The sequence below is a fragment of the Cyprinus carpio genome, chromosome A15, assembly GCF_018340385.1.
Source record: "Cyprinus carpio isolate SPL01 chromosome A15, ASM1834038v1, whole genome shotgun sequence".
NCBI classification, from domain to species: Eukaryota; Metazoa; Chordata; class Actinopteri; order Cypriniformes; family Cyprinidae; genus Cyprinus; species Cyprinus carpio.
The window spans coordinates 19,989,408-20,012,148 of NC_056586.1; the positions used below are offsets into that span (position 1 = coordinate 19,989,408).

Sequence of the window (22,741 nt, forward strand, 5' to 3'; positions counted from 1 at the left end):
GAGTGAATTTAATGAGGGCGCAGGGAACATAAAAGGGTTAGTGTGCGGCGTACCATCCGCCACTCCGATTGGTCAGCACACGCACGTGACCCCAATACAATAAACACACACTGTGACACATGGCCAACGATTGAGGCTAAGCAGGATTTCCATTTGATTCAGACTTGAACTACAGGCTGTTATGCGAGACAAAGGAGCAGGGTGTTAATAGTTGAACAAAATCCCACAGTAAAAGAGGACAGAACGATAAATAGATTTTAAACCAAAAAATAATTATATCTTATAAATCAATCCAAGAATACTGACAAGTGTGTAAATGGTCGTTAAGAGTTTTTGCTTATACCAACACTGAACTGTTTGTCTTATTTCTCAGTTGCAGTTGGCACTAAGTAGAGTTTTTCCATAGTGTGGGTGTGTATGAAAACATGCAAATTACTGCTCTCCACAAAGCTGTTATAATAGTACGAAAACTGCTTCGTGTTGCTCAGATGAATGCAGTCTAATGGATTTCCAGTTCTGAAGTAAATGCTACAGCAGCTGGTCAGCAGATGGTGGACCTAAAGAGAGTGCTTGAAAAACAATTTTTGCTACATCTTAAAAAATATATGTTGTCAAGTGATCATTTATAACCAAATGTTCTCAGACTTGAAATAATGTATGCAGATTTATAAAGCAACGTTAATGAGGCTGAAAGCACAAGATCCATATACAGTCGTCTGATTTTAAGTGCACTCGAATGGATTGAAGCCGTTTTTGCCTGTAAAGAATGTAATGCTTTATAAACTGAGCCACTTATTTTAATCTTTCGTACACATTAATATCCTTGTTTTAATCACCTCAATCATCAGTAAAGTTTCTTAAGGCGTAAGTGCAACTGGATCTTCTGGACAGATTAGAAAGTCCTGAAATTAACATTATGAGGACTGATCATGTAGTTTATTTTAGATGTTTGATTATCATTATCATTAAAAATAAAACATTTCACATGACTGTTACATTTCTCCAAACTATGAACGGCTTAATTGATGCAAAAAGCCTTTGCACATTTTTTTAAAGACAAACCTAGAAAATAAGTACTCTAATGGTGGGTGGGAAAATATCACTAAATATAATAAAGATAATATTTCACTAAATATAAACCTTAATGAATATCACGAAAATACATTGCTGCCTTTATATTTTATAAAGATGATTCTAAAGGGAATCCTAATATTTTGAGGTCTTTTGCATCAAAAGGTTTGAAAACCCCTGGTTAAACGAACACATTACCAATAACATATGCAAGTTATTTATACAGAATATTTTATTGGTTCAGCAGACTGAAAAACTGATTTGGGTGGTGGGGGAGAATCTTCAATTGTTTCCCAACACAGCCAATATTAAAAACCAATGCTCTGTACCATCTCCTCCCCGTTTCAAACTGAGAAAATCAATACTGGGCTGTAAAATGTAACAAATGCGTGAATTTATCATCAGACCAGTGTTCCTTTTATCTGCAGAGGCACATTTGCACATGCACAACCATATACACACAAGAATTACACAAATGAGAAGGGTTAAAAAAGGAAAGGATAAAATGACGAACAAATAAAAAAGGGAACTACAAAATGGTTATTCATGTAGCACAGTACAGGATGATATACAGAAGACACACGGGACACAAAGTACTGCTAAAAGTTGTTCAGATTTTTTTTTCCTTTACTTGGACAGATCAGCTGGTGCAATATATTTAAAGCTGGAGGTAAAAGCTATACAAGTTGCCTCCCTAACCTTGGGTGGGGGGGAAGTAAGAGCCCAAAAACTATTTACACTTTCTTTCTCATAAGATTAAGATCACATGGTCAGCACACATAACATTGGAAAACGAACCACGAGTCATGGTGGATAGGTGGGGCTGAAGCATACGGCAGTAAAAGACGGCAAAATACAGCTGAAGCAGATGCATGGCTCCAAAAAGTCCAAACTTTCCACAAGTTCACTCCTCTCATGGGGACTTTTTCCTTAAGTATAGCAATCTCCAATCAATCTTGCATTTTGTCTCTGTAAGCACTCATCTTCGGTCTCTTCTCCCCACCTTCCGTCGCACCTACAAAAACATATTAGCACATATTCTCAGAACTTTCAAGATTTCTTACTAATTTAATTTTTTTCCCCTGGTCATTCATGATTACAAGATAAAGATAAAATAATTGTGATGATTTTGGCTCACATTTAACAAAAACCCACCAATTCACTATCTCAACAAATTAGAATACTTCATAAGACCAATAAAAAAAACATTTTAGTGAATTGTTGGCCTTCTGGAAAGTATGTTCATTTACTGTACATGTACTCAATACTTGGTAGGGGCTCCTTTTGCTTTAATTACTGCCTCAATTCTGTGTGGCATGGAGGTGATCAGTTTGTGGCACTGCTGAGGTGGAATGGAAGCCCAGGTTTCTTTGCAGGGGCCTTCAGCTCATCTGCATTTTTTGGTCTCTTGTTTTTCATTTTCCTCTTGATAATACCCCACAGATTCTCATAGATATGGGGTTCAGGTCTGGTGAGTTTGCTGGCCAGTCAAGCACACCAACACCATGGTCATTTAACCAACTTTTGGTGCTTTTGGCAGTGTGGGCAGGTGCCAAATCCTGCTTGAAAATGAAATCAGCATCAAAAAGCTGGTCAGCAGAAGGAAGCATGAAGTGCTCCACAAATCTACATACAGTGGTACAGTGACTTTGGTTTTCAAAAAACACAATGGACCAACACCAGCAGATGACATTGCACTCCAAATCATCAAAGACTGTGGAAACTTAACACTGGACTTTAAGCAACTTGGGCTACGAGCTTCTCCACCCTTCCTCCAGACTCTATGACCTTGGTTTCCAAATGAAATACAAAACTTGTTCTCATCTGAAAAAAGGACTTTGGACCACTGGGCAACAGTGCAGTACTTCTTCTACTTAACCTCAACTTTCTGTTAACATGCTTGGATATAGCACTCTGTGAACAGCCAGCTTCTCTGGCAATGAATGTCTTCTGGACAACTGTCAGATCAGCAGTCTTCCCCATGATTGTGTAGCCTAGTGAACCAAACTGAGAGACCATTTTGAAGGCTCAGGAAACCTTTGCAGGTGTTTTGAGTTGATTAGTTGATTGGGATGTCACCATATTCTAAATTGTTGAGATAGTGAATTGTTGGGTTTTTGATAAATGTGAGCCAAAATCATCACAGTAAAAGAACCAAAGACTTAAACTACTTCAGTCTGTGTGCATTGAATTTATTTAATACACGAGTTTCACAATTTGAGTTGAATTACTGAAATAAATTAACTTTTCCACGACATTCTAATTTGAGAAGCACCTGTAATTTAAACTATCATTATACTTGAATGTATCATATTTTCTGTTCAATGAATTTTTATGACCTTCCATGATTACTAGATACATTTTTTTTTTAATCTCCATACAGATTTCTAGGTGGAACTAATATTTAAACAATTATTATATTTAAATTTATTATAAATTGAAAGATTTCTGCCCAATTAATTTTCATGATTACTTGATTAAGGTTTCTATTTTTAAATCTTACTACAGATTTATATACTTAATTATTATATTTATTATAATTTTAAAGATGTCTGCCCAATACATTTCAATGGCTTAAAATAATTCATGATTGCTTATATATATATATATATATATATATATATATATATATATATATATATATACATACACACACATACACACACACACACACACACACACACACACACACACACACACACACACACACACACACACACACACTTCATACCATGTATATTTAAACATCTATTATTTTCAAACAATTATTACTACAAAAGATATTTAATCTTAAGATCTGAATGAGGTTCAATTAATAATTTGGCTTAGAAATCACTTTTTTTTTTTCATCTGCTGACTTGGTTATCCATGACTATGGGGTTTCAGGAGAAAGGAAACTCACTTTAGGTGAAGAGTCCATTGCCTCATCCTCTTCGTCCTCACTCTGCTGGGCTATGCCCATCTCCTCTTCAGACTCCTCTTCCTGGTTGGCAGCAGCTCTTGATCTCCCACCGCTGAAACAGATTGTATAAATCAAATAAAACCCATGAAACAGACCTATCTAGACACATGTGTAGTCTCCAGTCAGCATCAAGGGAAAATGTCAAAGCTTTTAGCAACATGAGTCTGTGTACCTGGCTTTCCTAGCTGCTGTCTGTGACTTTGGAGGTCGTCCTCTTCTTTTCTGAGGTGTGGATTCCACAGAATCACTGGCGGTATCTGCCTCTCCTCTGTGAATAACCATTTCAAATTCATATGTTAAGAATAAAGGGTTCATGGGTATTCAGGAAATTCAGTACCAATTCACCTATATTAAGGTCATATATATATATATATATATATATATATATACACACACACACACACACACACACACACACACACACACACGCACACACACACACACACACCCACATATATATGAGGAAGAATACAAGTGCATACAGGCAGCCACTCACCTTGGTTTACGTCCTCTTCTGCCTTTGGGCTTCACCTCCATATTTTCACTGCCTGCGTCATCCTCGTCGTCCTCCTCTTCCTCTTGCTCTTCCTCATTCTCTTCATCTGCAGGTGGAGCAGTCTTCCTGCGACCCCTCCTGCCCTTGCTGGGCATCTCATCCTTTGAGGCTGCTGATTTGGGGGGCCGTCCCCGTCGCCCTCTCTTGGGTGGACTGTTCTGTTCATCTTCGGTCTCCATGGTGGCCTCTGCCATGCTGCTGTCTTCGCCCCACTGGTCCTCGGCATCGTCAGTGCTCGTGTTGGCTGCTTTCTTTCGACCCCGTTTGGGCTTGGACTCCTGGCCCTTGTCATCCTGATTGGCTGCAGCACCCCGCTTGCGCCCCCTGCTGGGCTTTTCTGTCTCAGATGGGCTCTTCATTAAAATGTCTTCATTCTCACTGTGGTCCACATCAGCAGATTCCAGCCTGGGATGAAAAAAGAAATCTAGGTTGTATGCAAAACTTACCGGCATGGGGCCAAAGTTACTTTGGGTGGTTGCTATGGTATCATATTCTTCCTAATCACTCAACTCTTTTCTCAAAAACAAAAAATTCAAATGTAATTTTCATTGAGATCCTTAATATATATATATACATATTAGTGTTTGTGTGTCTGTATGTATGTATATATATATATATATATATATCTATATATATATATAGATATATATATATATATATAATATATATATATATATATACACACACACACACACACACTTTCTTTACCACACACACACACACACACCACACTTACAAATACTTCAAAATATTTTATTTTTTTTAAATATTTTATTGAATTTTATAGATATTATTATACTAATACTTTGTACTAATACTATATAGTGTATTAAAATATTAATAAAATTAGCAACAAATATAAGTTATTAATCAAACAATATTAATAATATTAATAAAAAATAAATATATTTTTATTGCTAGGGTAGTTGCTAGGGTATCAGTGTAAGTCTAGAGAGATTTTCTTTAGCATGTTCTTAGTAAACACACAAAACTCTTGAAAAAATTTTTTCTAAAAAATTATACACACACAAAATTACTAAAAACAATCTTCACTCACTAATAAAAAAAATACAAAAAAAATAATACTAATATACACAAAAATAATATATTATTGAAACTAATTGTAAATCAGTTTTAATTATATTATTAAACCAATATTAATAATTGAATAAAAAAAGTAATTTTTCATCTGTTTGTCTTGGTCAGAATATAAAGACACTTACGAGTTAGGCTTTATAAATTAATAAAATAATAAAGAGATTATAAATCTTGAGAGACGCCATGAGTCATCTCAATGCCATCAAGCAGTACAATGTGGCACAGGTAAAAGAAAATGAAAAATTATTGTGCATTCGTGACGCTGATCCATGAAACACTCCATTCAAAAGAATCTCAATGACACCTATTCAGAAACCGAGCGTCTCGGAGACAACCATCGCACACCTACCCTCCCTGCCTTTACTCAAGCAGGGATGTTGAAAGGCGGTATGATTACTGAGCACCGTGGCCTCAAAAGAGCTTGTTTAGTCCACAGTAGGATGTTAAAAGCACAGCCAGATTTCAGAGTATGAAAATTCCTTTTAATAACATCCAAAATGTATTCAGATGAGGCTCGCAATCAGACTGCAGACAGCTCAGAGTTCATAACGATATTACAGTCCGAGGAGAGGGAGTGTGTCTCATGTTATTTATAATGCTTGTGTGTTCATGCACACCACCACTGGTTTAATGAGACATCTGGAACAAATTTAGGCTGCTGAACAGATAACACTACAAATATGTAGTTTTTAGGGATGTGCTAAACTACATATTTTTGAAAGTGGCACACAGTGTGAAAGCCATCTCTAGCCATGACATTGTTTTTCAATATAGCAATAGTGATGCTGGATTACCAAACAAATCATTCAAGTTGGTCATTACTTTATGGGTTTACCCAAATTGCTAAGCATTTATAACCACATGAAAATAATAAAGAACTTTGTATAATTACTTATAAACACATTACCTAAAATAAAAAACATGGAGATAAACAGTATATTTGAACCATAACTTCTGTTTGCTTCAAAATAGAACATATAACCACCACTTTTGTACAATTTGCAAATGTAAACTCGAAAAAAAATTCTTGAAACACAGTATAATCACCCATATACACTACTGTTTGAAAGCTTGAGGTTCATAAGATTTTTTTAAATGTTTTTTTAAAAGAAGTCTGCTATGCTCACCAAAAATATTATTACTATTTAAAATAACTTTGTCTATTTTAATATATTTTTAAAATGTTAATAATTCCTGTGATGGAAGGTTGAATTTTCAGCATCGTTACTCCAGTCTTCAGTGTCTCATGATCCTTCAGAAATCATTTTAATATGCTGAATTGCTGGCCAAGAAACACTTATTATTATTATTATTATTATTATTATTATTATTATTATTATTATTATTATTATTATTGTGGAAAACGGTTGTGAAACTTTATTTTTTTAAATAGCAGCATTTATATAAAACTGAAATATTTTGTAACATTATAAATGTGTTTAATGTCACATCAACTGAATGAGTCCTTGTTGAATAGGATTTTTTTTTTTTTTAATTTAACAAATCTTACTGACCCCAACTTTAAAATGGTAGTTTATATGAATGAGTGCACATGTATGTGTGTTTGTGACACTAACCGTCCTTTACTGCGGCCAGGGGAGCTGGGGTTGGAGTTACTGCTGGCATTGCTGATGGTCTCCATGCGAGAGAGTTTGGTCTGCAGTTTTCCTGTGGCCGACAAGGGCTTGTTCACGGCTCCCAGCACGTTTGCTGCCTTAGGCTGCAGAGAGAATCAAGCAGTCAGTCTCACAGTCCTGTTAGACCCCAGAAGACTAAAAGCACAGAATAGAGGGCAAATATGTACCTTTCCTGGGGTAAAGAATGACTTCATCTCAGGAGGCAGATAGTTTTTCGTGTTACTGAAATTCTGAAAGACAGTGAGAAAAATCAATTTGAACAAACATTTCTTTGAAATCAGATTTGACCTGCAAACAGAGTTAAAGTTGTGCCCACAGCAAGGCTTCCACACCTGCTGACCAATCACTTTCTATGACTTCTGACTAGATCAAGAATTATTTTTAAAGAGAACGTTTATGTTTAAGGCTTAACAAGAAAACTGTATATACACTACAGACATTTCCATGACTTTATAATATTTCATACATTTCTGTGAGTTTTCAAGGCCTTAAAATGTGTAGTGCTCATGATAAATAAATAAAAAGCTGCTGTTCATGGGAGATATGGGTTCAAATCCAGTCATAATCCCATACTGCCTCTCTCTCCATCCACCTTCCTGTCCCTTTTTAAGCAAAAAAATAAAAACTAGAAAAAAAAAAAAAATCCCGGATATTTCTATAACTTGAAGCCCTGCAGCAGTTCAACAAAGGCAGTAGTTAAGCACCTTGTCCGGTTGTGTGAAGTAGCGTGCAGGCAGTACAGGATCTTTAGGCGACTCTAGACTGTACGTGGTACTTTTGGAGATGACGATGTTCATGGCTACATCACACACTGTGTACAATTTCTGCAAGGAGAGAGAGAATTGAGAAGTGTAAAATCCATTTATGCATGATCATTTTCACCGAGCAAGATACTAAATATTGGCAACTGTTCATAATGCCACTAGAAAACAACAGTAGAACAATGCAATGTAAATATAAAACAAGGTTCAATGCATTCCAATGACTCTTCATGTTTGTTTATCTTCTAAAAGTTAGGGGTGGGTAATATTTTGAAATGTTTCTGAAATAAGGTTGCATTAATATGGTCACAAATAATCTAAAAACAGTCTTATTGTGAAATATTTTTTATTTGAATATAATTTAAAATGTAATTTATTTCTGTGATGACAAAGCTAATTTTTAGCAGACATTACTCCAGTCTTCAGTGTCAAAATGATCCTTTAGAAAACATTGTAATCAATGTTGAAAACATTGTGCTGCTTATTTGTGGAAACCACCTTCTTTTAAAAGAAAGCAGTATTTGAAGGAGTACTGTCTAAAGAAATGTCTAAACGTTCCATGTTTTTTATTACGCAATGAATTTCCAGTTCTGACAACCATTTATATAATCATTTAAAAATCCCTAGATATGTCGTTAGAACAACGTTTGAATAATCACATAAGAAAAACAAAGCATCACTCTAAAACAAGACGGACCTCATTAATTTTGGGATCATCCGGACACTGTCCATCTTTTGTCTGTTTTATGTTTTCCACCATTTTCCTGATAAATGCATGGCTGTTGTTTTCATTTTTGGCCATTAGGATCTCCAAAACAAACCACAAAGCCCTGAAGGAAAAGGGAAGATATGAGAGAGAAACATCATTCTCAAGATTAAAGGCAGATGGCAGCTCTGGAACACCATTTATCAGTGTTTACGGCAGCCAGCCAAACATCTAACAAGCTGCACATTTTCTCCACTGTTTATGAAAATTTGACGGGCAACATATTGGTAATGAATATCTAGCCCAAATTACGCATCTGACATTTTCAGAGCTTGGAAAGTACAACCTAATGAAGAGATAAACATTCTCCAATTAAAGATTGAAGAGAAGCTGAAGGAGCTTGTGTGGACTCACTCTTTGATGTCTTTGAGCTGCTCGATGTCCTGGACTTTCACGTAGTCTGGGTCGTGGACCAAAAGGTGAATTGCATATGGCACCACATACTCCGGCAGGAGCGATATCAGCTTTTCTGCAGTAAACACAGACATGCATATTATGATAATGTGAGTGTTATATAAACCTGGACATATTCCAGGACCCAAAATATTTTACAATAGCCAGAGTTTGTCCTGTGGCTCATGAACATGAATAACAATTGGAAAAGGTTCACATCCTCCAAGGGTCTCAAACCAACAAATCAAAACTGAAAAGGCTGATGTGCAATGAATACATTTCAAAAGCAACAGATGAAGAAACCAACACAATGGATGGATGAATCCACTTGACAGGATAGGCATAACAACTGCCTCTTTTGCATAATGACCCTGATGAACAGTTCAGCTGAGCAGCTAAAGATTTCATTGTACCGGAAGATGCATGCATATTAACTAACAAAGATCACTTTCACAAATACACACCGTAAGGCCTCTAACAGGGAATTTTATTCTGCTTCTGATTCCTGAATGACACTTTTAATATTTGAAAGAGTCCTCATTGGAGGTGTAACGGTATGAAAATTTCTTGCGCATGTGACAGTGTTACTTAAAACTTTGCTTTATGCTGGGTAGTATTTATTTATACTCAGTTGTTCAAATCACGGTAATCGAATACAGTTTTAATGATAATTAAAATATGAAATAGTAATACTAATCGTGGGGAATTTTACCGGTAATCATTCCATCCCAAGTCCTCACCTCTCAAATAACTGGTAATAACTAAACAAAACAATGGATTCATTGTGATTCTCTTTCGAATCACCCCAAAAAAGTAACAATTTTAAATAAATTAATAATTGGATTGAGATGCATTGTGAATCACTTTGGAATGGAATTGTGAGTCCTTGAATCAAATCTAAATAAATTGTGAGGTGCCTGAATATTTCCACGTTTATAATGCAGCAGTGGTTAGAGTTAGACATGAGTGTTTTTTTTTTTCAGTGATTCATTACACAAAAACAACAACATTTGACAGTCTATATAAGCTGACTGAAAACATGGTGATAAACGGCACACTTAAACCAAAAATTATGTTTACTACAAAATAAAGTGAAGATCCTAACATGTATACGAACTGGAGAATCATTTCTTTAATTTATAATGAATTTGAAATGAAATACTAATAATTCACAGTTTTCAATCATGTGACTGGCTCAAAGACCATAAATCCATAAAAAATCCATAAAACTGCACCATAAGCCTGTCAATTAGGATGCACTGAGAATCATTTTGGAATCAGATTTTGACTCCCTAAATTTAACCTTCTGTAAAGATTAATTAAAAAAATCAACTTAGAAGAGTTACGAATTCAAACATATGACGTATGGTTGTTGTTACATGCAAAAACAAAGAACATTAATAGAATCAACATGTTAAAAACCAGTCACTTACAGTACCTTTTTAATATAAAATAAATATTAATTTGGTTCTTCATTCCTAGCCTTTGCTTTTAGAGCAGGATTTAGACAGGCTCTCCTTACCGCTGACTGCTGCATGCTGTTTCAGGTATTCCCTGCGCAGGTTGATGTTTTTGACCAGGCACTGGCGGGCATGTGCCCTGCGCTCCTTCACTGGGTCTTTGGCACACAACGTGAACACGGCCAGGTACTCCAGTGGCAGACGCAATCTGCACAGACCTTTGTGTAGCTTCTGGGCGAAGGCCTGACGCACCTGGTAGCACTCGTCCTGAGAAAGACAAGAAGATTAATTAGATCCTAATGAATCATTTAGCTGATGCTTTTATTCAGTGGCTTACTAAACACTCCAAGGACAAAAACTCTAGAGTGGCCTGGGGTTAAGTGCCACCATCAGGCTTGTGCAATGGTCAACTCCTGAATCATCTTTTTTTTTTTGGTTTGAACCTACAACCTTTTGGTTTCCTGTATAGGTCATCATTAAATACAAACTGACCCCAGTGACTTTTTTTAAATGCACATTCCTCATCTTATTGTGGAAGATTAATAATTTCTTCTGAAACTATTTTTCTACTGATGTCCCTTTTCAGTTGTCTGTCAACAACATAATTAAATAGCCTGCACAGCCTACCTAAGCATTGGTTTTCCAAATATGCATTTGATCTGGCTCCATTGTAATATTAAACACCCACTTTCAACAAACCAATTAATTCCCAGCATTTTTTTCTGATTGAATATCCTGTTGCAATGCGAAAGAGTAATAGGTTTTTGAATGAGACTACAACCTCTATCTGCAGTATGAGAGGCATTGTTTTCAGTGGATTTAACCTGGGGTACTGAAGCTCACTTCTGATTTTATCGGTCAGATAAACTGCACATAAAATTACATTATAAAGCGTAACTGCTGACCAGGAAGACAGCGATTCACTACACTAACAGCCTGTTAGTCGAACCAGAGTAACCCATTAAAATGATGTTAAGGGATTTTCTTTTTGGCATTAAGATGATATATAAGTCCATAAGGCCAATATGGAGTCAGACAAGGAGCTGGCGACGGGTCTTACGTTGATGACAAGGGCGCAGAGCTGGTACTGCTCCAGGGTGATGATCTCATGGTAGCACGGCTCCTGAGCGAGACGAAGAATGGCACAGCCGGCTGCCAGCCGCAGACGAGACATGTCTGGCTTACTGTACACACAGAAAATCAGCACATGAAATCACTCCCATACTACAGACATATAAAAAGAAAAAAATGTTGTGCCATGTATGCAATCATTTTAAGCATAAGTGTTCATGAATTTACTGGGGCATTGTGTTTCCTATATAATTACAATAAAAATATGATCTCCAGCTATTATAGCAAAATTTCTTTGTCAAAGGGATTCTCCACCCCAAAATGAAAAATCTGTCATTAATCACTTACCCCAATGTCTTCCAAACCCATAAAAGCTTTGTTCGTCTTCGGAACACAATTTAAGATATTTTGGATGAAAACAGGGAGGCTTGTGACTGTCCCATAGACTGCCAAGTAAAATACACTGTCAAGGTCCAGAAAAGTATGAAAAGCATCGTCAGAATAGTCCATCTGCCATCAGTGGTTCAACTGTAATGTTATGAAGCGATGACAATACTTTTTGTACGAACAAAAATAACAACTTTATTCAATAATTTGTCTCCTCTGTGTCTCTCCACATCAGCGTAGCGCCATTTTGGCAATTCTGAGCTATACGCAGGCAGCTTAATCTCTTCTGTGTCAGCCGCGCCACAAGGCAGTCATAACGTTACGGTTGAACCACTGATGGCAGATGGACTATTCTGACGATGATTTTCATACTTTTCTGGACCTTGACAGTGTATTTTACTTGGCAGTCTATGGGACAGTCACAAGCGTCCCTGTTTTTATCCAAAATATCTTAAATTGTGTTCCGAAGACGAACAAAGCTTTTACGAGTTTCAAACGATATGGTGACATAAGTGATTAATGACAAAATTTTCATTTTGGGATGGATTATCCCTTTAAACAAATGTAACATTTGATGGAATAAAATAAATGTTGTTAATTTAAATAAATAATAAATAATTTTTTAACCATTTTTAAATAAATATTAAGTGCCTGTAAAAAATACATTTCTAAATATAAATTAAAACCATATGTTTTACATTTTGATTTTTTATATACACTACAGTTCAAAAGTTTGGGGTCAGTAAATTTAAGAACTAATAACTACTAATAAGAAAGGACACACTAAATTAATCAAAAGGTAACATTAAAGACATTTTTAATATTAAAAAAATTTTTTTTTTTTTTAAATAAATACTGTCTTTGTTTAACAAACAATGCTGAAAAAAAATGTACCAGTTTCCACAAAAAATTATGTAATATTAAGCAGCACAACTTGAGCACTAAATCAGCATATCACAATGATTTCTGAAAGACCATGTTGTCACTGAAGACTGGAGTAATGGCTGCTGAAAATACAGCTTTGCATCACAGGAATAAACTAGACAGTAAAATATATTAAATTAGAAAACAGTTGTTTTAAATTGTAAAACAATTTTACAATATTACTGTAATTACTGGATTTTTAATCAAATAAATGCACCCTTGCTAAGCATAAGAGAAAAAATGTTTCAAAAACATAAAATTTACAGACCTTCAACTATAGAACAGTATATTTGTCAAAAGTGTAAATACATTGCAAGTACTTTATTTTTGAGGGTCCCTAAAATCATGAAACTGACTTTTATTTGGTCCATTTTCCCTGTCTGAAGTTTTTGACATCACAGCTCAGGATAGTCGCTAGTAAAAGGTTTGAAACTATGCAAATGTCACTCACCCCATCTTGCCCTGCTCCGTCAGATCACCATCGCTGCTCAGGATAGCCGTCAGCATTCTCAGAGTAGAGTTGCCAGATTTACTCTGGTTGTTCTTCACGCCGAGCAGCCATCTGACCATCAGTTTCAGACCCTGAATCTGAGACACAAACAGACAGAGAAACACTGAATATACTTTACTCATCTCCTGTGAGTGCAAGTTCAGATGCAATTTATTTACAATGTAAAGGAGAAAAAAAAAGAAGAAAAGAAAAGAACCTGTCTATCCATTTCTGTTGGGAATCTATGCAATACTGGCTGAGATGTGAATCACTCTGGTACTTTTTTCTATAAAAATGAATAATAAATGGCAAGTCAAATCTTAGCTGCATCTTACCTTAGCCAATGTTTCAGGAGAGACTTCATCATCCGGGACCCACAGCTTGGTGGTTTTCTTGCCAGGAATCTTTGCAGCAAATAAAAAATTTAGATCAGTATCAGATGCCTCAAAACCTGAGAGTGAGGAGAATCCTTTATTGTTTGGTCTGAAAGTATGCTAACAAGGTTACAACTAAAAATAAACACACTTGCTGTTACAAAGGCGATGTGTCACACGTCTATGTATATTAAAGCACACAACTTGCTTTAAAACCACTGCAAAATTAAATAAAACTATGCCCACAAGGTTAATCAAATGAGATCAGTAAAAAGGATCTCATCTGTTTGATACACTTTAAACTTTCTCACCCATTTACTCTTATAATTATATACTGGGTTGATTTAAGCCTTAAGCAAGCACATCCCCATGAAATCACATTAATTCAATAAGTCTAAATTAGTTAATGCTACAGGCAAATAAACAACATGCATATTTAATGCTGTCCCCTCGACCAGCTATGATTTCCATTATCATGATTAATGATTTAAATGTCTAATGGTTTTGCTACTTTTTATTTATATTTTTTAGGTTTTGAATACAGCTTAATACAAATACACCACAAAGTAATTTATTTACACAACTCAGAATCACAAAAAAACAGACTTTAAGGCTTCATAAAAAATATTACATGAATATTAATTTTTTTTTGAATATATAATTTTTTTATTGACATTATAATATTGGAATATATTGTTATTACCAGTGGAACATTATATATTGGCACAGTAATTTATTTCAAAACAATGTATTTAAAAAAAAGTTTTTATTTATATACATATAATTTAGGCACATACTGTAACAGCTTAAAATACACAAATGTAAAAAAATAAATAAAACTTTGAGAACTTTGAGTTCACAATGCACATTAAGAACATCATGCACACCTGCGCAATCCAGAGGCCTTTATACATCAAGTGTGAGTTCATTTTGAGTGCTTGCATAATGCACTATTTCACCAGAAGGCGAGACATAAAAATGTGCATTTTTACACAGTGCATCACATTGATTGCTTTGTCTTCTCATTGTAATGAACAATGCTATAACTTACCCGGTCGTTCATTAGCAGGTCTTTAACAATGAAATTGGCTACCAAAGATTTGAGCGGAGCTGCAAACTGTTCTGGGGCCAGCATGGCCAGGTGTCCCAGCGTCGTTAAAGGGGTGATGAGCTGTTCCATGTTGTCTGTGTCCAAACTCTTATGCAGAGGCTGTGGCAGATAAAAAAGCAATTGGTTAGAATTCCAGACCTCCAGGGAAAGTTTTAAAGTGAGTATGTGAAACTCTCTGTGGCGAAAGGAAAGTTCAATTCAGAGGCACAGCAAAATGATAAAAACATTATTCCAGATATTTTTTGTCCTTAATCTTACCTCAAATATCTGTGCAAAGTGTGTGTCCCTGTTGGAGAACATGGCATGGATGCAATGGATGGCATATTTGGCCTGGCGAGGTGGCCCCTTCTTTGCTTTGTGCTGCAGTACTGTTAAAAGAACTCTAGGGGGCAAAATGAAGTCAAATAGGCAGGAGTGAATGGCACCATCCAACTTTATGGATGACTGTACAGCACAACAGAAATTAGTTTTGCATAAATGTGACGGAACGTCTCAGAAATCAAGAAATGAGAAACAGTCTTCAATAAACAAGCATGTTTGAAACATTAAAATTGATGGAACAAATGGAGCAGCGTTTCTCCTCTTGAATAAAACCCAGATGTGCTTCTCTGATCAGTGCGGGCCATGAGACGGACTCAAACGTACGATTTGATGTGTGGGAAACTCTCCTCCAATTTGCTGCCGGTGTTTTTGAAGATCTGCAGTGCAGCCTCTGCAACCTTCTCATCGTCCATTTTCAGACAGCCCAGCAAAGACTCGAAGGTCTCAGCAGAGTGGAATGACACAGGGTGGGTGAAGGACAGGACCTGAGGAGCGTAAAGACACTTTACAGCTACAAACACATACATCAAACTAATAATAAAAAGGTTACTTTGTAATTTTACATATTTGTATTAGGGCCAAGCGATACGATCTGCTGTCAGTTTATTGGGCCAAGATTCCTAAAAAAAAATCTGTTTCTCAAAATCCGTTTAATGGCGTCTCAGATTTAAACTTCAGTAATAAAAATGCTATAGCACTGGACTCATTTCCATGAATGGATACAAAGCCAACATGAACACAATCCAGTGTTGGTAACACGTCTGAAGACTTATTTACCTTCAGCAGCTCCAGGCCAGCTCTGATTGCTTGCTCGGTCGGGACTCCTTCATCTTCATCATCGGCAGTTCCTTCTATAGATTTGTTTACCTGTTTGATAAGTGCACTGCAGAAACAGAGGAAGGAGTGAGACTGTGTGCAAATGATAGTACATTTACTACCGGTATTTAAAAGTCTTAATGTACCTGATGGATTCTGTGTCGATATGAACAGGCGCTATCCTCTCCAATAAAAACTTCACCATCTCTAGGAAAGGATTGCTGGGTTGTTTGGGACTGCCCAGTTTTTTGGTGATTTCTTTCTGTGAGGTGTAAACACAGCCACTAGCTGAGACAACTTCAACTGCTATGGTAAAAACACGATTTTCTTGTGAGGTGAAGCAATATGATACTTACCACGCAGACTTCGGCCTGTTTGCATGAACAGGACGGGCTCACAAGAGTCTCCAGTTGCTTTCTGACCTTCTCGTCCTCCTCAAGAACCTGAGCGAGCTTCTTCACAAAGTCCTGCGTCTTGCCCGGGTCTGGCAGGTTTCCTTCAATGCAAAGATCAAGAGATGTTTCCCTCTCAGTGAACGTTTCTTGTTACTACATAAAAGGCAGATTGCACTTGACAGGAGAATCATTTTAACAACACGACTTACTTGTGATAACCATGACCTTTGAGAACACAGCCTTATTGTAAGAATCAGACTGGGGGAATAAAGAAAAAATATTCAAGATTGTTCAAACAGATGTACAACCTATAAGGAAGATTTAGAAAAACTAGAACTAAAACCAAATAACTGTGAGGGAAAACCAACTTTTGGCTGTTTGATAAGATCCAGAAGGTCTTTGACGTGGTGTCTCAGCATGTTCTGACACTTCCACATTTCATTCAGAGCTCTATAGGAGAGATTGACCACAACAATCACAATCAACATTACAAGTCTGCAAATAACATATTAATAGGTCCAATAATCTCTTTTTAGACTCATAAGCACTTTATAAAATAATTAAATACAACATGAAACAACTTTTCTCTCCATAATGACATATTTCCAAGTCAAACAATATTTAACAGGGTGGGACTTTTTGTTTACAGGTTGCATGGTTCAAAATCAGCTACTGAATTTTTGAACAAGCAGATCTTTTAGATCAGAGGTGCCCAAACTTTTTGATACAAATCTTGATTGAGGGCCGTGGACCGAAAGTAAATGTAACACATCCAACTATATTTTATAATAATGTATTACATTTGAAAAATACATTAAGTAATATAAATAATAATAATAATAAAAACATATATATTGTGCACATTTCAATTAGGGATGTCAATTTTCGATCAACAAATCGATTAATCGTTAACCTTAATGCTGCAAAATGTTTCTATTGCAGTGGTATATAGTCACCGGCATGACAGGATGTGCAAATGCTACTCAAAATGCCAGCTTCCTCCCCACAATGAAAGGGGTTTTTAGTCTAAATAAAAGGCTGGTAGTAGGAGTATAAAATGAATAGATGTGATTATGATCAGTTATGTCTGGGATCATTTTACTCTGTTGGCAGTTTTATATCCTGTCATGGAGATTGCTGAATGCATCTTTCAAAATGGTTTCACGGTGCTCGTTGCTGTATTTTAAAACGCAATCACAACGTTTGCAATTGACATTATTGGCTTTTAAAATAAATTGATCCCAAACAGTGCATGGGGCTATGCCAGCGGCCACTGAACCTCTTCCACTGTTGCTCACATGAAAAATATTTATGTGAATATTAGGAAGGATGAAACTTTTTTTTATAAGAGAAATAATTGGTAAGCAGGCAAATGTTACATCTTGACCATGCTTTTGGATTCATGCTGTTCAAGCCCATAAATTTAAATTAAGCCATACGTGGCTTTGTGTTCTGTTTTGCGGCTCACAAATTTCCACAAATTTTATATTTATTTTCCCCAAATCCTCACCCTCTTATTTCGCAGGTTTATTTTCTTTTAATTCACTTTGAATCCCTGTTTTCACATCTCTTACTGCGGTTAAAAAGAATTAAAATTAAAAGACCATATCCTTTTTATTTGCCAAAACGGCTGATAGCATTGTTAGTCTAAACTAATCTATTTATTTTTTGGAAATATCACTGGTTTCAGTCTTTCTCTCATCACATTAAATTTCAACACAATTTGTTCCCGTTAGACAAGGCCTATGAATTAATTTTTTTTACAGAGACCGAAATGTGGGCAAAATGAAAGATTTCGTGACCACGAATTAAGAATTCATTCCTATGACTTAATTTATAATGGACCAAATAATAAAGTCGTTGAAACAAATTAACTAGTTATAATGAATTATATATATAAATTCGCTTTTCTTTTTTATTTACTTTTAAAGTTTGGATCACATTAAAAGCATAATTTGTACATTAGTGAATTATTTTCACTAAAGATCCTGCCCCGACACCGTCACTCACAGTCTCTTGTATGTGATTTGTGCATGAGCCACACGCACCAAAAAATGAAACTGCTTAATCGACCACTGATAGCATTAATCGATTACAGCTCTTATTGACAATTAACCGATCACTAATTAATCGACATCCCTAATTTCAATGATTTCCAAAATAAAATGTTAAAACAAAAATATTAATTAAAAATGAATATGCATCAATGAAATGTTTTTTTTTTTTTACATTGCATGGAGGGGGGGGGGGGGGTTCACTAGGTGCCAACTTTGGCCTGCAGACCTTGGTTTGGGCATCTCTGTTTTAGAATAAAACAAGAATTACTGCACCTACTTGACAGCATTTCCATCCAATGTGGCATACAAGTAATACAGACACTTCATTCGCTCCGTAGTCTCTAGATTGTGAGGCACGAGATACTGGGCGAAGATTCTCTCCACAAGCAACCTAAGGCGGAAAAAAAAAATCTGATCTGATCTTTCATTATATAATTTATTTATTTTTTTCCTTTAATATTGCAATTTTTTTAGTTTGACATGTTATTACCCACATTTAAATGATCTTAGACGGCATTCAAGTGAGCTCAAATCTCATATTGATGACCCAATCATAACATAAAATTGCATTTGCACAGTTGTCATTGCATGCTTTAATGATGCAATAACATTATAAACCAACTCATCCATGAGGAGTTCAAAACTGGCATGAGGACAATTTGAACAAGCTTAATGCAACACACCAGGAAGGCTTGAAAATAAAAAGTACTGCTCATTGCAAAGCACAAAACACCAACAAGGTCAGAAATAATTACAAGACAGGACAGCGAATCATGTTTCAAATAAAAAAGACCGCAAATGAACTCAGCATATGCATTCGAATTTCAAATGAAAGGAGTTGCGAGCCACAAATTACGACCATCTCTGCATTTCTCTTATCCTGTGGCTTCAGTCTTGGGTTCAGTGTGGGGCGAATCTGTGGTAACAGTTTATTTGTGGCCTGTCTATAATAAAACATTACAAAAGGTGTTCTTTGTGCATTATAATGCATTCACTATGCCTTATGGAAAGTGCTCAAGAATAAAGATAGCAGAAGGGACAGTTTCCTCTATCCGGCCAGTACTGCACCATCTTATTTACAGTCACCTTACAAATTAAAAAAATTGGTTTGCTATGATGCATTATACACATGTAAAACTAATTAAATTAATTGTTTTAACAATTTAAACAACTTAAAAATATATTTTTGAAAAAATATATATACATAAAACATTTAATTCTGACAAAATACTAAAATAATCAATTTATTAATAAAATGTATAAAATTAAATTATTAATATTTTTTGTGGTCAGGCAATTAAAAATATAAGCAGTATAATAATAATGTATTACATAATACACAAAATGTGCAATATGATAACTTTATAATGCATTACATAAACAGGTTCCCAGTGATGTCACCCAAATCTGCATTAGCAAGCGTCTGTCTGGTGACATCACTGTTCTCTCTTTACGACTGGTCTTGTGTTCAGGGAGCTCTGCAGAATCACTCAATACATCTGTCAAAGCATCTAGTTAGCTTCAAGCCTTAAAGAAATGACTGCATTTTTAATGTCGAGGGGGCACCTGGCAGACTTTTGACATGCGTCATGGCATCAGTACCATCTCAGAACTTTCTCTGTAAACAGCAGTATCGAAAAACCTCATTCCTGCAGTGGTCCTTAAATTCCAACAGCTTTCGACCAACCTTATAAAATCCAATTTCCCAACAGAGCTCCATCATACAGCAGATTCTGTTTTATAACAAACTCTTACAGGCTTCACACCTCATTCAAAGCCTGTCAGAAACCATCACTCTTTTTCAATAGCATCTTAAGTCAACACTGAAAAGGCAGCACTTTTGAAACTTCAAAATATTAGGCAAGAAATAGCAAAAAAAAAAAAGCTCTTGCAGTGTTCAGCCGAATAAGTGAAAAGTCTGAATAAATTGTACTGAACAATGACGTGACGCAATCAAATAGCAACCAGCACAGAGTGAGAGGTGCACAGTCTTTATAATGCAACAAACATGTCAGCAGTGTGGAAGCACTCAAAAATCATTACAAGCACTGACAGCGAGAGATGTTTAGTACTGCATCGCATGTCTTCAATGAGAAGAGGAAGGGGTGATTGTTGCTGGTTAACTGTATGATGACTGAAATTGCGAAATGGCGCAATGAAAATCTGCACTGAAACAGTGTTACTCGTCAGTTGCTCAGTCACATTTTATGAATCTTTTACAAGACGTGACAATGCAATACGTGCGACGTATTCGTAATGAGACTCATTTATAAAGCTGCTGTCAACAAAAAGAAGCATTGAGGTCTTCCTGCGCGTTTACGCCAAAATAAAAATTGAGAAAAAGTAAGAACTCCATAAACATTCATAAATGTTAGTATTGTAATTTTACTGTTGTTCTGTAAAATAAAATAAAATAAAAAGACAACAATAATAATAATAATAATAATAAGAAGAAGAATAATAATTACAACAGCTCTGTTAATTCATTTATTATAACATTCACACATTGTGTTCAGATTGGGATCTGTAATATTTTCTAATGTTTTAAAAGAAGTCTCTTCCGCTCAGCAAGGCTGCTTTTATTGTTAAAGTAAAAAACACGTGCCTGATTCAAGAAAGGTATCTGATGGCCCTGTGCTGAATTAAACTCATTTCGGTGCATCCATATTAACTAGTAATTTTAATGTTTATGTTCTCGTTCCTTTCCATCTACAAATAATTTCCCCAATTTTAATAATTATGTTTATTTTAAAATGCTCTTAACATACTGATCAATAATGCTAAATGTAGATGAGAAAAATGTCTTGTCAGAAACCTGTTTTGAACGGTCAGAGTCATATACGTATGCATGTAGGGCTGGGCGATATATCTAACGATATCAGGGTTTTTCCTACATTGAAAATTTTTTGGCGGCCGCCAAAACGATTTTTTGTCCCGCCAAAGCCTTATTTGATGTGTAATTGTGTTTTGTGAGTGAAGCAGGCTACAGACGGAGTGACGGAGAGAACGAGCACAGCGCCCCTCCGTCTTCAGTTCTGTCTTTGCTCTCTCCCTCGCATCAAAATCAACTGATCCTAAAGGTCAGAAGACCGAATCCATGTTTCACGTGGTGCATTCGGAGAATATTTTTGCTGAATTACCGCTGGCTGTGAATTGAAGTAAAAAAAAAAAGTTGCCTTATCTTCTCTTATAACTTGTGACAAGCATTCCGCACATACAGCTGACATAACTTTAAATAAACGATAGAAAAAAAAATCTATCCAGTTATGAAGTGTGTGTGTGTGCGTTTGTTGACAAATCTTTCGCGATGTCCTAACAGTCTGCTAAAGTCCGATTCGCGACCTAATGACTCCTTTGAGTCGATTCATTATAATGAATGGTTAAAGCAGTTGGTCTGCCCGTCAGTGTCTGAATCGGTGTATAACAAATCATTACTTCTTAGAAGAACATACACATCTGAAATGAGAAAGTAAGTGTGCTTACCCCATTTAGCAAGCGTGTTTTTAAAATTTAGCCTTAATAATCCACAGTATGTATAGGCCTATGTCAATGTGTAGTAAATTACCTATAAAATCATTTAGTTTAAAGTCAGACTGGAGTGAGATGAAACTAGATCAAAGCACAAAGCAAGCTGTTGCTAGCTAGCTGCTAATTTTATTAAATTATATATGGTAAAAATTACACTATTACACCTTTTAACGCTACATTTTTAATGCTGCTTTTTAATTGATATGATTATACTAAAATAATTATCAGGTCTATCAAAAAAGGATTTTATCTTTCAAAACTATGAAAGCCAGTGGTGGAAAAATCACAGCTTTATTTGCAAAGAGGGCAAGAAAGGATGACAGTGAGAGTGACAGGTAATATCTGTGTCTGATAATTGCATAATTTGTAAATAGATAAATTGTGATACCTTTGACATTTCAAATATACTTTGGTATCGATGATGTTTAGATGTAAAATAAGTTGTAATCGCTTTCTTTTACTACCTAGCCTGACAGTGATCGTTTTTTCATGAATAAATAGGATGAGAAAAAAAAAAAAATCACAAACTGTTTCTTTATATTTATTTTAAATTTAACATTTAT

At 35.7% G+C, this 22,741-nt stretch overlaps 1 protein-coding gene across 3 annotated transcripts in view; it reads right to left on the reverse strand.

Moving 5' to 3' along the window:
- Nucleotides 1-2,000: 2,000 nt before the first annotated feature.
- LOC109061588 (sister chromatid cohesion protein PDS5 homolog B-like) overlaps nt 2,001-22,741 on the reverse strand; it is a 41,545-nt gene continuing 20,804 nt past the window's right edge. For all 3 annotated transcript variants that reach the window (XM_042771427.1, XM_042771428.1, XM_042771429.1), the window contains exons 13-34: nt 18,928-19,041; nt 16,962-17,043; nt 16,803-16,851; nt 16,555-16,694; nt 16,345-16,460; nt 16,160-16,265; nt 15,707-15,867; nt 15,320-15,443; nt 15,002-15,160; nt 13,912-13,980; nt 13,538-13,674; nt 11,765-11,888; nt 10,767-10,971; nt 9,206-9,320; nt 8,783-8,915; nt 8,029-8,148; nt 7,492-7,554; nt 7,265-7,407; nt 4,530-4,994; nt 4,206-4,301; nt 3,974-4,085; nt 2,001-2,086 (exon numbers count right to left, since the gene is read on the reverse strand). In XM_042771427.1, the coding sequence (XP_042627361.1) occupies nt 2,051-2,086; nt 3,974-4,085; nt 4,206-4,301; nt 4,530-4,994; nt 7,265-7,407; nt 7,492-7,554; nt 8,029-8,148; nt 8,783-8,915; nt 9,206-9,320; nt 10,767-10,971; nt 11,765-11,888; nt 13,538-13,674; nt 13,912-13,980; nt 15,002-15,160; nt 15,320-15,443; nt 15,707-15,867; nt 16,160-16,265; nt 16,345-16,460; nt 16,555-16,694; nt 16,803-16,851; nt 16,962-17,043; nt 18,928-19,041 (2,869 nt within the window). In that variant the 3' untranslated portion in view covers nt 2,001-2,050. The remainder of the gene's footprint in view (nt 2,087-3,973; nt 4,086-4,205; nt 4,302-4,529; nt 4,995-7,264; nt 7,408-7,491; nt 7,555-8,028; nt 8,149-8,782; nt 8,916-9,205; nt 9,321-10,766; nt 10,972-11,764; nt 11,889-13,537; nt 13,675-13,911; nt 13,981-15,001; nt 15,161-15,319; nt 15,444-15,706; nt 15,868-16,159; nt 16,266-16,344; nt 16,461-16,554; nt 16,695-16,802; nt 16,852-16,961; nt 17,044-18,927; nt 19,042-22,741) is intronic.